Here is a 17,402-nt window from a genome sequence, read left to right as displayed (position 1 = left end):
GGGAAATCGGATGGGGAACGGGAACGACAACCGGCATGAAATGCCAGGGGTTTCGGAGTGGGAACGGGGAATGGAGACATAATGGCCGAAATAGGCATGAAGAGTTTCACATGAGCTATCTTTCGAAATAATTTTGATTCAAAATTATTGAATATCTTAGAGTTCTAAGAATTAGAATTCCCTTAAATTGGCTCATATAGTTTGAATGTTCTAAAATGGGCTCCTCTACCCTAGGGTACCTTTGAAAATTGGCACTCTTGTGGGACTATTGCATTAACTTTGGAGGTCCCTCCATTGGCGCCTCTCAAGGGCATACGGGGGTGAAACTCTTGTCTTTGCCACTCAAGTGGCTTGGGTCAAATTTATGCATCTCTCCCTCCCTCCCTCCCTCCTTTCCTTTGATTGTATGTGAAAGTGTACTACTCTCTTCTATACTTCTAAGGTCTAAATGTGCTTAACTTGAGAATTTTTCATTGATGAGAGAGAGAGAGAGAGAGAGAGAGAGAGAGAGAGAGAGACAGGTTCATTTGTTGTTATATGAGAATTCACAGCAAGCACATATTTTGTTAGTGGAAAGCCTCAACCTGGAAAATATACAAGAGCATAAATCCTTCAATTTTTATTTTATATTTTTGTGTTAAATTGAACTTTCAACCGAGAAATATCCATTGAAGTTTCCTTTTTTTAAACTTGTAGTACTATCAGGTGCATGAAGACTAAGATTCCAATGGCACATACACATTTTCGAAATCAAACACGGTTTATTGAAAGATCACGTGTATAGAGACCCAGGATGTTTGGGATAAATTGTAAGTTGCATACCAGTGTATGAAAACCCAAGGTGTATGGGTTGTTACATTGCTAGATGTTAAAAATCTGTGTGTTTATTGAGGTCCTTTTTACAAGATGCTATACATGGTTTTCGAATTCCTCCCGGAACGGTAAGGGGACCAACTTAACGGCTCGATATTTTCCCACATTGTTGAGATGCTCATTCTCCAACCTGATAAGTGTCAAAATTGTCTTTGTCATGCACCAAAAACTCATCTTTTGAAAGAAAGATATATTTTGCAATGTCTTCATTTTGTTGAGTGTAATTCAAGAATGAAAGTAGTATAAATTATTTCAATGAAGTAGGGATTTCATTTGTTTTTTATTTATGATAGAAAGGTGAAAACACATGTTATTGTGGATGTTTACCTATAGAAGTTCCAGTGACCACGCCTAATGACTTCCAAGGCCGCAAAGAACAAATCCGTTTGATTGTGTTCTATGCCTTTTTGCCAATGGGTGACTTGTTGTAACCACGCAAATCGTAGAACGAAGTTTAAGACCTACATAAAAACCACCCCTAAGAACATTAATACAAAGTAACAATCATATCAGCATGCATGCATGCATATAAATTACATAAATACTTCTATACATATAAATAACTAGCTTTGAGGCTATTGTGCTTGAAACTTATTGCCATGTGAATTTTTGTTATGTATAACAAATGGCTTTGCCCATTTTGAACCTATTCGAAAAAAATTATGTGGTGCTTATGCATGATTTCATGCAAACATGAAACATATCTACATGCACTACAACCTTGATAGTGACTTGCCAAACCACATTGTCAGATGTAAAAAAGTTGGTTCATATTTAAGGGCCAACCAGCTTGGCTGGCCCTTACATATGAACTATGACATGCCCTTAAATGTGAGCTAAATTTTTTAAGGGTGTATGTGTCAGACATAAAAAGTTAGTTCACATTTAAGGGCCGGTCAGCTTAAATGTGAACTAGCTTTTTACTTCTTTGTTCACTTTTATGATTGACATTGAGCATAAGAGAGAGGTAGTGCTTCAAGGTTAGAAAGATAGCAAGAGATGGAACTCACAATTGCGAAATAGTATGTGGATTTATTTTTTAGTATGAGTTGGTCACGAAGCCAAGGATTTCGAGAGTGAGGTTGGAAGAAACCCCAATCACGAACAACATCCCAATACATTTGGTATAGTGTAGCAAAGCTGGATGTGATCACAAAAACAGCAAGCCAACAAGATGATGGGTAAAAGGAATATGATATTCTAGCCCCTGCTGCCACCATGGCAGATAGGTACTTGCCACCATTTGTTAAATGTGCCCGATCCCCTTCTTCTATCCATCTCCGTAGGCACTGCATTACACATTCAACCCACCAAAATATGATGTTTTGTGCTAGAAAACAATTCACCACAATCATACTTTTGCCCAAACTAGCTTACATGGGTCAATCATCTAAACCCTATTTAGTTTTTTTGTTAGTAACCACTATAGTTCATCCTTAAAATCTTCCTCAAAGAGGTACATTGCCTTTACTCTCTTTGCACTGCAGTATCTTTACCTTGCTCATGTAATGATGCACTTTAGAATTTAGGTTGTGCTCATTCGACATAAGATGAAAAGTCATTACTTGTCTGGCTCATGTAACAAGATACTTCGGATCTCGGATCTTAGATCGTGCTCATTGACATTCTCAAAACATGTACACATAGAAAAAATATAGAATGAAAAGTTATTAAGCATTACATGAACTAAGGCCTTGCTATGGACAATCCTTAGCCAATGTGTATATGAGCTTTTAGTGATTTCATAGTTTTCATATGCGTGCATATACATAGATGCATACATATGCAAATATATACATTCACGCAAATTAAAGCGCGCAAGCGCGCGCGCGCGCGCACACACACACACACACACACACACACACACAATGTTACGCGCATAATGAACACCCCTTTTTGTATGTTTTTACGTATGGACATGAATTGAGGTGCCCTAATAGTATGTTGAATTTTGGTTTTGTTGTCTTTTTGTCTTGGTTTATCTATCACATGTGCATGCAAGGCAAGTGTCACACAAACGAGTGTGTCACTTTAGTTGCCTACATGCATGTTGTTCGATGTGCTAATTTTTAATAAGTGGAATTAGAGTTGTAAGCAACCAGGTGGGGAATTTTTTAATTGAAATTTGTAGATTTTGGTAGTTGGGACTCCCTCTCCCGCTTTGATGACAATTTGTGCTCTTGCCCAAGCCCTCTTACATGTCATATTCGGAACAACTTGTCTGAGCATGTTCAAAGCCTGTTATGATTATTTTTTGTAGTTCTTTGCAAGCTTTCAAGTGTACTTTTGGATCTTCGATGCCCAAGTTATGACTATGTTCTTGCACTATTCACTTTAAATGGCAACTTTCAAGCATTTACATCTAGTAGATGTTGTGTGCATATGTATGCAAAGTTAGGAAGATATGTTGCAAGAGGTTATTTGTTTGGGTATTGAACGATTGAAGAGTAAGTTTTAAAAGCATTTACGTAAGAACTAAATATTTTCTTTTGTTGGACATTGATTATCTTCAATATGATACCACACCGTATCTATTTTAAAAAAAAAACGCTCTTTTTTTTATTAGCTAAACTTTTTCCTTATCCACAATTGAGCTATGAGCATTGCCAAAGGAATACCTGCATGAGACGCCACCAATACGGTAGAAATGAGATGAGATATGCCAAGAACCTAAATTCGTTGTTTCCACAGGCAGTTGTATTATGAGTTTGGAAGAATCCACCAAAATAATAGCACATGACAAATTGTAAAGACCGCAATGTGGTGATCTGCAAATCAAAGTAAATTGATTTAGAAAATTAATGAAAGGTTTCATGATCAATTTGAGTGAGGAAAAGTTTCAAGCCCAACCTGACTTGTGAGTTGATCTGCTAAAAAGAAGTCAGCCAAGAAAACCTAAAGGTCGATCCAAAACACTTGTTATATGTTTTTTTTGGTGATGCTATTGCACCAATGCAAATACTTTGGAAAGTAACTACTTTTTCTCACCTTATAAAAAGGCGAAAATGCAACCCTCTTCATACATTTGATTAAAAAAACTCTGCTTGATCTATAACATGTGTCAAGGGGGCACATAAGAAGTAAGAGTAGAACCTACAAATTAAACAAATAAAGAATATTAATCATAACAATTAAGTGATTATTAGAGACTAAATTGCAAGGTTTTCAACAAGGCTTTGATCAACTATATTTCTCCTTTCATCTCTTTCTTTGTCAGCTTAATTGTTCATGCTTCAATGGTTTCTCCTTGGCTTGCATACTCCTTGCTTAAAGCTCTCCTTTGCAATGTAATCAAGCCCTCAAAGAATGGCTTAATCGATGTGAACTATCTTACTCGTTTGGTTTCTCCTAAAGCTTTAGTTTGTGGACTACTCTCTTGTAAATGTGCTCCAAATTTCCATGATCTCCTATCACTTATCTTTTTTCTTTGACAAAAAGGTGGTATATTTGGGAGACACCGATGATGATTGCCTAAGACAACACATTATCCCGTTTGATTGACCAATGCTTCGAGCAAGGGGTTATCAATAGGTGGTTTAGATTATTCATATGATTGCTGTAGCTAGCATTTGTGATCATTGAGTGGAAGCCTTTACAAGCTCCAAAATACAAAGTGTATCTAAGACCATTGAAAATTCTTAATCAAGCACCTTTAATGAGAAATCTTTATCATTTGTTCAAAGATACTTTACAATGTATACACAAAAAGTCTTCTAGTGCGAGGAAGAGATCGATTAGAGTGAATTCAAATTATCAAAGGGTAAAGTCGTACCAGAATAGTTGCTAATGGTACCACATCCGGATTGAATTGTGTTCTTGTAGAAGTATAAACAAGAAGGTGTAGTAACATCCCCGTTGCTACTATACAGGTTAGAACGGTGCAAACTAGAAGAATCTCACGTTGACGAAGCTCTGTCTTGGGTGCAAATTCAAATATAAAAGCATAGTTAATGCGTGCCTTCCTCCATGCATACACATTCCATCCATATAAGTACATGTGGAGTAGCACTAACATCAGCATCCTGGCCACAAGCTATCAGAAAGTTGTTACTTATGTTAAGCAAACAAATAGTCATATCAAGCAGAGCATTGGAGGGAAAAAAAACATACCCAAACACTTGGTATGTTGTCTCCAAATATGTTGCCTCATTTTCTCTCAGTGAATGGAGCTTATAAGTTTGTGAAAGAATTGCAAATGCCATAAGAAGTGCTAATGAGCTACCTGAGAATAAGCCTACACAAGTGGTTGACTCAAGTCAAGTAGCTTCTTGCAAAGATATTACTTTTGAATGTGAAAATTCTTCAAGTATCTTGCCTTGCAATGATGATGTTGAAACAAGGAAGATGTATTTTTAATTACTCATATTGCAATAGAACTTGGTGCAAACCAGCATACTACTTCTATTTAAGAATGTAAGCATAAATTTAAGATGGACGCACATAAATTTTTTCCGTGTGTCTCACATAGAGGAGACCTACAAGTTGTGCTTGTTTTTTCCCATGGCAAAGCACATCTACTTGATAGTATCAAAGTGTGTGCATCAAACCGGTGTTTCAAAGTTTTGACCTAGACAAAACAGTCAAGAATCTACGTTTGTTTTGAACTAAAATCCAATGTAAAGAACAAATCTTTTGATCCCATGACCAACACATGACGTACGCACAAAGCCACACAAAGTGCCCAAAGGCCACACAGATGAAGTGAAGAAGACGCAAAAGACAAGATGAAATGATGACTCTTTTATAAAATTCCTCTATCAAGAAAAGATCTTGAGTGCATAACCTTTGAAGAAGGTTTTAAAGTGATGGATGATGGAGACCCTAGAGGAACATAATATAGCATCTACACCTAGACATACTCTTTTGTCACCTTGTGAGGTCCTTAGGGGTGTGCTCCTCTTCAACAAAGGGAAAGGGATGATGAGCTAATTCCTTAGCAATCCTTTTACGTGAACACTCAATCACTAGGTGTCCTTGACAACCATAATGAAATCAAGGACTTTTGTAGCTAGTTCTCAAAAAGAAACTTTTTTCCAAAAAACTTCTAAATCCTACACATGAGAAACTTTAGAAGTGTATTGAGTATAATTGAAGGTTTTTGCACTAAATTTCTCTAAATTTTTTAGCTATTCCCTTGAACCATGTGTGTAAATGAGGCTATATACAAGGAAGCTTGGACCATTGTCCACGCTTGGAGTTTACCTTTTGGGCCAAATTTGGTATTGCACAATCTAATGGCCATCAATGGCCTATGATGCATATCGCTTTGATATAGACACCAGTGCCTGCCTTCCATCTTAATTGATCAAACAAGTCCTACTTCATGTAGCATATCCTACTTTTAAATGGCAAAGACAAATTGGTGGATCTCAACTCTATCCTATTTTTTTTCCATGATCAAGTTTATTATCATACCTATCTTATGATCATCAAAGCCATATTTGGGTATGAGGGAGGCTAGCCTATCATAAGTAGTAGTTTGTACTCTTTCTAGCATTCATAGTGCTCCTTTGGGTAGGTTGAATTCATGCATCATCAGAAGAAGCTCATCACTAAGAACACACTAGAAGGGACTAGCTTCTCTTTTCTTTTGAAAAGTGTGCGTAGGATATGAACTTAAGACAAAACACTTCAGTGTCATGCCTTAAACACTTTAATATCATCTTAAGTACTAAGTAGACTTCAAATTCATCCATTTGAGAGACTTATTCCATCATGCAAGTAAAGACATGTAACCCTTACCAAGGAAGAAGGTTATTGTGTGAGGGGCTTCATTTTGCACAGGCCTAAGCAACATCATGGCTTTCTTTTCATCGTCCTTGGCAAATTGCTCAGTAAATAGTCTTTCAATTTCGTCCATCATTTTCACGACCTAGTATAAAATCATGTACACATATATATTCTCTCTCTCTCTCTCTCTCTCTCTCTCTCTCTCTCTCTCACACACACACACACACACACACACACACACACACTTTTTATGTTTTTCAATCATCTTTGTGTATTGTGTTTTCCTCTTACAATGATATCTCACACAATTTTCCTCTTTTTTCAATCATATTTCTCTATTGTGTGTGTGGGCAGGCGCATGCACACACATGCGTGGAGAGTAAAAGCTATGTGTCCAATATTGACATATGTATGATTGAGCAAAGATGCTAAGAGGACTCCCCCAAGGCCCTTAAATGTGCCTTCAGAGAGCACTAACTTGTTAGAGGTGTGCCCCTAAGCTGTTGTATCCACCTCCTAGTAGAGTTGGAAAGCTAAGATAACTTCCTTTAGTTTAAATGGTGGATGAAGTACCCTCTCATTAGTCAAGACATGCCCATAAACTATTTTACCTTCCTATGAGTATATTTAGAAAAAGGAGCTGCCTTTAGCTTCACCACCCTCCAAAAGGAGAAGCACCTTTAAAGTTGGTGAATGGAGGTTTCTCAAAGTCTGTACAGGATGAATGATGAACAATGTAGAGAAATAATAGATAGTAACAACTACTAGTTCTATCTAGGTCTCCCTTAAGACCTGTCCACTTATTAAAAAAAGGGGCTCTTTGTGTAGTAGCATATTTTTTGTTTTTTTGTATTGGTTTGTATTGGTTTGGTGGGAGACTTAGTAGGGATTGACTTTGATTGATCTTCAAATCCATGGTCTCTACTCTAGCTAGTAATCATATTGTGCAATGTCTATCATGGTACTTCAAGGGCTTGGGACAATGAATGCTTCTCATCAATTTATCACCTAGAACCCATCAAATCATAGATGCATGTAATCATCCTACTGAGCATATGCCAATTCCTTGAAGTTACTAATGTAAATTGATGCTACCATGGAATTATTCGTGTGATGGTTTTTAAGTATAGGCCTTTGTGTTCACTGGTAAGGGAAGAGCTCCCTTGATGGAGATAGTGATCATGAATCCAGAGCTTTTATGTCGCCACATGTGAGCATCATGCATATTTACTAACTAATGGATGCTTTAGTCTCTTGACATACAAACCATATCCTAAGCTTCTATAGAAGTTATCTTAAAACTCCACTCACATTTGCATCCATCCATGGGACCCAACGTTTGACTTAGTTGAATTAGATAGGGCCTTAGAAAATCCTCTAACAAAGTCCATCTATGCTGATAAAATATGAACAAATTTAATAAAACCATGGTAATGAACATGTCTAGGCTAAGGTTTAGCAGGTTGAGTTTTAACATACTAGTCTCACAAATTACTTCAAATAGGTATCTCTATGATGGCATCTTCTTATTAGAGCTAGTTGAGTTCTAGCATACTAGTCTGTGAATATTGCAATATTGGGTCTAAGTTGCATTCCAATAATTAATTAACGAAGAATATCACTTCTGGCTGTATCGCGCAAAGGAAAAAGGTGCCTCCTCGTCGCTTCCCACGCTGCGATACGCACCAACCATGTTGCTTTGCGCCGTGCGACCACTGCACCTGCTCCTGCTGCTTGAACTCCGCCGACTGTGATTGCTGCAGGGCCATGTCATCCCCTCAAGACATGCAAACCCACCCACCCAAGGCTGGTCGACGGCATACCATCGAGATAAGGGAGACATCACCTATCCCGCATACCGTTGCAGGCAAGGGCGAACACACACACACACACACACACACACACACACACAAGGCCATCCGCCAGCTTTCGCCATCACTGAGCGAACCCTCGCATTCGCTCCAGCGCGCGAGCAAGGAATGCAGCGCCCTCTCTCTCTCTGTCTCTCTCTCTCTCTGCCTGCCATGTCACTGCCCTTCTGAACCGACACAACAAAAACCCCACCTCGCGGGGCACCTGGCGCCTACATGTCCCGTGCCGCCACCTGAGTAATCAGCGCCAAAAATACCGCTGCTGCAGGACACACGTGCACGTCAACTTGAGTGTTCCTTTCATTTTTCCCAAGGAATCTGTCAAGATACCGGTTAATTCGATGTGCTGCCAAAATTGCGGCAACATACTAGTCTCATAAAGTTACTTTAAATAAGTATCATATGATGGCCATCTTCTAATTAGAGTTGGTACATAGATCCCATGTTGTTTCCATGGGATAAATAGACAAGTTCGTTAATAGAAACGTTGGAGAGGGGCAATGGGGGAACACATCCGGCACAAAAACGAAGGCCTCTCTATAGCTCAGGGTATTCACATCACCCCTATCCTTTCAAAAAACACCTTCAAAAAACTCTTTACACTAGCAGACCACTACCTGCTCTTTTTCCACTGCTCACACACTCCACAAATCCGGCACACAACGCATACCTGTTGCCACGGTCTGTCTCCACCCTTACACACACACACACACTCACACACACCCGCTCAATCTCACTCTCTCACACTAAATACCATCGATCCGGGGGGACACACACATCCACACTACCGGCACCAAGGGGAAACACGAAAGCAGGAGAAAGAGAAGGGGGGAAGAAGAAACGACAACAAAACGGGGTAACAGTGGTCTGATTACACTTCAAAAGGCATGTACAAAGGCTTGCAATGCCATCACCATGGCCATTTTCAAGAAAAAATTACAAAGGGATTGACAAACACACTCCTCTGCCAAAGAGCTCCACTTTGCAAGCTTTCAAACGGCACAAAAAAGCCCCTAATTTAACTAAAAAATGACTTTTATAGTGGGGGGGGCCTTCAACTTTGAAACTGCCTCCTAATTGGTTCATCTGGCATCCCAATTTGGCATCTTTTGGAAGGGGTAGCCGCTTTGCTTTGCTCTACTCTCTACCTCACTCTTTGGCTTGTGCTCTTGAAGGAGCGACGTTGCTAGTGCTCCTTGGTATTTTTTATTTTTTTCATTTTCTCTCTTTTATTTTCACCCTTTGGCTTTGACTTGGCTCCTTTGACTGATCCACCCTCCACCAGCCTTCTCTCTCTCTCATTCTCTCTCCTCATTTTTCCTTTTGGTTCCCGGCCTTTAGGTTCGCCTTGCTCCGCTCAACCTTCTTCCTCCTGGCCCTTCCCTTTACCTCGGACTGCTTTTTCTTGGCCGGCCTTGGAATGGGTCCGCCTATCCTTTGTACCCTTGGTCGGCCCTTGAACACTCCCTCTCTCCCTCATTTCATAGCATGGGAATCATCCCTTGCCTCCTGACCTCGAGCATTAGCGACCTCCCTAATGGAGGGGAAGTTTATCAAAAAAAGATCGGGGCCTCAAGGGCCGGGCACATGAACCGTCCCCTGGCGGACATGCCACGTCATCAGTTGTGGCCGTTAGTCCTCCACAGTGAGCGTGCCATTGGATAGGGCCGCCACCATGCGCCGCCGACAGGGCAAAACAACCACCAGACTGTGTCCCCTGCACTCACCAACTGCGCACGTCATAGCCAGGCACCCGCTGGGAGCTTCTCTCCCTTCACATCTCTTCAATGGGCTCACGGCCCCGCCTAAATAGTTTATTATCTTGGTTCCCTTTGTGCATATGGGATCTCGCTGGCCACGTGGCAGCCGCTAGATCATCGATCCTCTAGAGGCCTTGAAAGTTTTCAAAAAAACCCTCATACACTGCCTTTTGGGCCCTCCTTCCCCGAGCTCCCATGTACCGCTCGATGGTCGGAAGCTTGAGCCGCCAAGCCATGCCGGATCTTCACCGGGTTGGCCCCGGGCCGTGCAAACCTCACCGTCTTTTGAATCCTCTAAGCTCGTTATCCGAGTCCACAAAAACCAAGAAAATTATCTGCATGCACCCCTCAAAAAGCCATCCCAAGCTTTGACCTGTGATACCTCGTTGACCGGGTGCCCAAGTGACGCACAATTAGTTCCTACCTACTCCACATGAAGTGCATTGCCCTCTAGAACTCAATCGAGACCCCAAAAAAACCGAGATGGCACGATTTCCAATGCGATCAACCTGGCCCATAAATGGCCCCCGGTCCACTGGCCATAACTCGCAAACCAGAGCTCCAATTAGCAATCCGAGAAGACAAACATGCTCTACACATGCATCTACTGACAAGAGCTTGGGCCATCTGTCCCTAGCTGCCCTGTCCGTCGGGGATCTGCAACATCTTTTAGCTTTGAACTTCAGTATCTTGCACATTGGGGCTCTGTTTGATGAGCCGTCTGGACCGACTTCTGCAGCACATTGAACACTACATTCGAGACCACTGGCTTGGCATTTCGAGCACCTTCATCTGTTATTCCATCTAGACCACTCTTTAGCCCTTTTGGCCTAAAAAGCCGCACTAGGCGTACATTCTCGCTACCCTTTGACTGCCCTAGATCTTGGTACCTGCCCTAACCTTATGCACTGCACCTGCCTACAGCCTTTGCCTAGCATAGATCACTTTCCAACTCGGACCAACTTTGGCTACACCAACGTGTATGTCGAGGGTGTTGCTTATTTTGAGTATTAGGAAGTGGCCATGCAAAACATAGTTATTGATTACTTTACCAAATTATTATGCTTCATGCATGGTCAAACGTGCACCGCTTATTTTTCATATATAAATATTGTCATGTATAACTATGCCTATCTTTTTATAAATATGTCAATTTTGGCATTGTTGCACCAATTATATGTAATGACCACATCCTAGGTGTATGCTACCGAGATTGCCAGCTTTCCTCAAAAGCTTGTCAAATGAATATGGGATTTCATCCTTATTTTGATATCCTTGACCCTCTACTTTTTGAAAAAATCTCTCTCTCTCTCTCTCTCTCTCTCTCTCTCTCTCTCTCACACACACACACACACACACACACACACACACACACACACACAAGGACAAAAAGAAACATACACTCTTACCTTGTCAGAGGTGCTAAAATGTGCTTTCTCCACAACCCTCATGTAGGTTGAAGAAACATGCCTTCCTGTAACCTACCACCAATTACCAAGATTTTATTATCCATGTCAATTGAATCTACACCTTATGCAATATATGCAATCCACACCTTATATATATTTATGGTTCTTGCAACCATAAATATACATAGTGCTACAAGAACCATATCATTGACTTGGTATCACAAAATTATGAGGGCTGTCCCAAGCACAAGTGCAATTTCTACAATTAGGTGCCTTACCTTATCATATTTCTTCAAGATTTTGGCGAAGGCTAATATGTTCAAAGAGCTGCAACCCAAGTTCAAAGTTCTTCAACACATGAGTATTATGCAATCTCGTTTAATCAACATTGCACATGCCTTTAGCACCCTCAAAACAATGATTTCTCGCTTCCACACATAATAACATGACCTCTAAATGAAATGTAGAATGCTGTCATCATATCATGAAGAGTGGATTTTTGACATTCTTACGTTCTAAAATCTCTAGATAAAATATTACATGAAGTAAATACTATGAGCGTAGATACACACACACACACACACACACACACACTCACACACACAAAAATATAAATATAAATAAATAAATAAATATATATATATAGAGAGAGAGAGAGAGAGAGAGAGCCTGAATGTCTGAAGGAGTCCAAGGCCTCTATAGAACTCCACAAAGGCAATGCGTAACATTTTGCGAGCATGCTTGATTTTTCGCAGTGACACACAATTCTCATCCAAGTGCTCAAGCCTCATTTTCATGCTCATACTCCGCTTCATATTGGCCATGCTTGCTTTGAAAGAGTTTTGGCTAGTCAAGGTATATAAGGCACCCTTTGTATTGGTGCTTCTATTACGACTAAATTTCTCTTTGCTTTGATGCTCCTTGTCTTGCTTCTTGGTGCCCTCCCACATCTTTTGGTTGAGCAATGCATTGACGATGCTTGATATGCTCACTCGTGCACATGTGGCACTCTCTTCGTAGTTGTAATCTTTCACGTGTGTATGATTGAAAAGGCCATCAAGGGCCCAGTCTTCTTCATCATACAAAGAGCTTTTTTTATCCATGGCTTTACTTTTTCCATGGCAAATGGGGTCTTCTTCATTCTTACCATTTATATCAATAGTATAGTGATCTTTGCAAGCTATTCCATCTTCTTCTTCTTCTTGAGGTCTTAGTGGGTGTGTTGAGTTCTCCTCGCTGTCCATGCCTCCTGTAGGATAATAGGTTATTGAGGTACATTTTAATAGTCTTATTAGCAAGCAAACAATAAAGGAGATAACTTGAATCATGCTATTTTTTTTCCCTTGAAGAAGATGAATTATATCAAAGGCATTCTTCTTTGAGGTCCATCACATATGACTCTTTGGCTCGTCACAACAAGTAGCCTTAACATCATATCTCAATCTTAGTCTCAATATGATTCTCTATTAACATAGTGTCAACTAAGTGTTTCTATGCAACGAATGAGATGCCATAAAACAACATGATGGCTTGTGTGTGGGTTTCTCCCTTTTATGTCCACTATGGTATAAAAATCCTTAGTTTTGACATAAATGTTATCCATAAAATAGTTATAAACATACTCTGCCAATAGATCATGTACACATAGTCTGTTGTAAAGTAGAGTTTGTTTTAAAGGATAATTACATACATGAAACAAACTTCTATAAAAAAATGTCTCGCTTACCGCTATTACATCTTGATATACCATTATCCATGCATGTGGATGGATGTGCTTTTGAGAGGAGCAGTCCTTTCAACTTGGTGATCTTCTTAATCAAGAAATTTCGAGGGCAAGGTTTGTGTGGCGGCTCATAAGGAGGATTGGTAATGTTACTAGACTTGGAATCAAGAAGAGCACATGCTGTAACTTGCGCCATGGTGTTATTGTATGCTTCGTGTATCTCAGTGAGGCTTGCTAATTGGCGACTTAAGATCTCTGCTCGTTCTAAAAACTCATGCTCTTTTGCAAAAAAGAAATGATTCACTTTGTTAAGTTCCTCATCAAGCCTCTTAAGGAACTCCTTTTCTGGCTCCTCGATTGCTATTCCTTCTAACAATTGAGTCTCATACAAACATCCAACTCCTCCATCTTCATGTGTAATTACCTTCTTATCAAGAACCTGCAAGAGGAAGAACAAACTTAGCAAATTATCACAAGAGAGTCAATATTTAGATGTAGAAGAATTAGCATAGAAACACAATGAGAAGAGATGGATCACCTTTCATCCTTGAACATAAACTATATGTCAATAATATCATTGGTTACAAAAATTAGTGACCTAAGAGAGAGAGAGAGAGAGAGAGAGAGAGAACCCAAAATTTATCCTCTCGGTTTTGCCCACAAGGTAGGAAGGAACTAGGATAGAAGCCTCCATTTTAGGATGTTGGAAAGTAGGCACAGATAGTGGGAAACTCAAGTTATTTTCACTCAATCTCCAACTACACTTAATGGTTTTGGAATGAATGCTATGTGAAAAGAAACCACATATCAAGCTCTATTCATTTCACCTCATGATGATTCCAAAGTATCACACACATCTTAAATTTGATTTGAGGGTGTCTTAGATTTGAAACCCATCCCACTATTGGGGCTTCTACCCTAAAACATCAAGAATCCACAAGCTAGTTTTGTTTGCTTCTTTTAAAACATTACAGAATATCTTTTAATTAAACATCTTCCTAGAAATCCCCTAACCTCCTTTTCCCCAAGTAGCTCTCATCTTAGGCTCTTAGCTCCTCTCCATGTCTCTCTAAGCCAACCAGCGATAATGTGAGAGTATAAAGAAATCACTCTCACCTTTCTTTAAGTTGAACCAATACAAAGCCTTCCTACATTTTCACGCACAGTTCTACAAGCTCTCAAACATAGCAAATGATAGGTCTTGCTTGTGGCTAGGCTTGATTAATCCTTTTGTATATCGGATCATCTTTCCTTTGCTATTTATTAAGCAAAATGTAAATTTGGAATGTCAAAATGATTGATGGAATTTTCTTTGGGCCCTGACCCTCTTTGGATGCTAGGCCTTGAATAGGTGTTGCGGTTAGCTCCATCTAATCAATTTCCATCAATGACTAGAGAGGTGACACGACACTCATTCAAACATGCCTTTTATCTCATCAGAGGCCCCCTAGATGTTAAGCCAAGCACAAGTTGAGCCACTTCCACATAAGGATGAAGCTAGTTCAAAATTTCTCCTCAACCAAGCCTATGTAAGCCCATTTAGAAAAGTGCTTAGGGTGAGGTTGCATGAAGTTTTTGATTCATGATACCATAGCTCAAGCTTTAATGGAGTTAGCCATTGTTACCAATATTAGTGGTCCAAACCAGTCTTCTGGTATGCTAAGAGATATAAGGGACTTTGATGGAGTAAGCTTCTTACAATGGCTCGATCACAAGGATCCTTGTAATGTGGGGTTTGAATGTGGGCTCCAAGTCTATTTGATGAAAGATTGTGCAAGAGAGAGATTATTGCTAACACACAAGCCATCCATTGACCCAAAGGAAGTTTTCAACTCAAGATACCTCAGCTGAAGCTTTAATGGAGTTAGCCATTGTTACCAATACTAGTGGTCCAAACCAGCCTTTTGATATGCTAAGAGATGTAAGAGACTTTGATGGAGTAAGGGGCTGTATCCTTGTATTGTGCGGTTTGAATGTGGGTTGCAAGTCTATTTCATGAAAGATCGTTTAAAATCGAGATTATGTAGTTAGAGCTGACACACAAACCATCCATTGTCCCAAACATAAGAAGTTTTGGACAGATTCTCACAATAATTCTCACATTGAGACTTACCTCAACATCATGAGCTTCTGTGAGGGAGGCACCATATACCTAGCTAGGTATGCGGTGCCTCTCAAGCAGAAGCTCATGATGTTATGCATTGTATGAAAAACACTGAAAAAGACTCCATTTTCCTACATGAGAAAATTTCTAAATCTTCTTGTGAAAGGAGGTAACCTCCCCGTAGCAATGATAGCAAGATGTGGGATAAGCGTTGAGATAGTGATGAAACTTGAAAACCTTGCAAACTTATAACTACACAAAACCTGCAGGCAATTGTGCTCCTCTCTCTCTCTCTCTCTCTCTCTCTCTCTCTCTCTCTCTCCAAAGCTGAGAGACAGACCTTGATGATGTCTTCATGAGCCCAGGGATGCATATGGTAAGCTCGTCGAGTGAAGTTGGAGAGTGGAGTCCACGTGCCACTGGTATGATCCCCGGCAGCTGGTGATGGTGGGAGTTTTGTGGCCGTTGATTCTGGTTGCACAAGAGGGTCGGAAGCGGGAGCAGGAGCAGCAGGCGGAGGAGGGGTGGCTTTGAGCAGCTTGATGCGCTTGATGTCCTTCTTCAGCTGCCAGTAGTCGCAGAACTTGTGGCGCCACTCGGGCACCAGCTGCAGCTCCATTTGCTTGGAAAACTTCACCATTCTCTCTCTCTCTCTCTCTCTCTCTCTCTCTCTCTGCGCTGAGGGGAGACAAGAGACTCTCTCTCTCCCTCTGTCTCTCTCGTCACTGCGGGAGCTCCTTAGGTTTCCTCCAGGCTCTACAAGCGACTCATGCATCCATTTAAATATTTGCAAATCCTCTTAGCCTACATCCGGGTCGATATTGAAAGAGACTGCCCAAAAAAGGGCAGGTTCGTCATTCCCCTAGTGGTGGTAGGTTCTACCCCACTCTTTCCTTGCTCTTCCTCCTTTTTGTCTTCACTACAAGATTTCTCTTGTCTGCTCCTAATCACTCTTCAACATCTAAATTGAGAGAGAGAGAGAGAGAGAGAGAGAGAGAGAGAGAGAGACCCATCCCCCTCTTCCATATGTGAGAAAGAGGGTAGTGAAGGGATCGACAACATAGGCACGTCTCCACGGAACTTGAGGTGCATTATGTACGACAAAAAGGCGGAGTGTGTCAGATCTCTATCAAAAAGGGATCGACAACACAAACACATCTCCACATATCCCCAAGTGTTTTATGTACGACAAAGAGTCGAGTGAGTGTGTCAAAACTTTTGTCATACCCCCGACGCTAGCTCGAACCCAAGACCTTGCCCATCCTAGACTGCTCATCTAGCCAATTTCAACTCGTTACTACTTTAGCCACTAGTATAGTGTATAAAGACTAAGAAGCATGTCTTAACTCAGTATAGATATGGAATCATCAGCAGCGAGACAAGGGATAATTAAAGAACTGCTCGCGATCACTGCTTTGAGCATGTGCAAAAAGTCTCTATTACTATGTGGCCCTATCGACTGATGTGGCCACCTAATCCAGGGATCATTAACCAGCCTGCGGAGCCTGCAGATTATCATGTCATCGATCCCTTCACTCTGGCCCATGTCAAATTTAGACGAGCCCCCCCAACACCCCCCTCGGCTCCCCCTTCCCTCCCCCTCATTGATAGAGAGATGGATCTATGGTGGAAGATACCACTCAATGATCCCATATATGGGGCAATGATCTCGGTCCTCCAATCAAGACTCAATTCGAATGGTTGAGATGGCTCGCAACCCTTGCCGCCTATTCTCAATCGCTGATCCCCTTCAATCGCCTTGTGTCTTCTTCTCTCCTCTCTAGTCTCCTACTTCACATTTACATCATGCGCTTTATAGATACCTATCGACCTTTTGGCTACCGATAATGACATAAGTGTATAGCATTTTTGGCATCTCGCACTTTCATGACCTTAGAAAGGACCCTTGATGGATTAAAAGATCACACTTTT

At 40.7% G+C, this 17,402-nt stretch overlaps 1 protein-coding gene across 1 annotated transcript; it reads right to left on the bottom strand.

The window, feature by feature from the left end:
• Nucleotides 1-712: 712 nt before the first annotated feature.
• Nucleotides 713-16,235, bottom strand: LOC147447039 (phosphate transporter PHO1-like). Its single transcript, XM_086522942.1, has 14 exons — nucleotides 15,811-16,235; nucleotides 13,370-13,805; nucleotides 12,313-12,892; nucleotides 11,922-11,970; nucleotides 11,644-11,715; nucleotides 6,616-6,745; nucleotides 4,984-5,107; nucleotides 4,646-4,895; nucleotides 3,862-3,966; nucleotides 3,724-3,768; nucleotides 3,492-3,641; nucleotides 1,884-2,162; nucleotides 1,201-1,334; nucleotides 713-1,003 (listed from the first exon to the last, which is right to left on the bottom strand). The coding sequence occupies exons 1-14, from the start codon at nucleotides 16,108-16,110 to the stop codon at nucleotides 910-912; spliced, it is 2,748 nt and encodes a 915-aa protein (XP_086379068.1). The 5' UTR covers nucleotides 16,111-16,235; the 3' UTR covers nucleotides 713-909.
• Nucleotides 16,236-17,402: the final 1,167 nt, after the last annotated feature.

The sequence above is a fragment of the Adiantum capillus-veneris genome, chromosome 11 (genome assembly GCF_014529385.1).
Source record: "Adiantum capillus-veneris isolate H3 chromosome 11, ASM1452938v2, whole genome shotgun sequence".
NCBI classification, from domain to species: domain Eukaryota; kingdom Viridiplantae; phylum Streptophyta; class Polypodiopsida; order Polypodiales; family Pteridaceae; genus Adiantum; species Adiantum capillus-veneris.
Note: the sequence above shows the minus strand (reverse complement) of the source record. Positions and strands in the feature narration are given on the sequence as shown.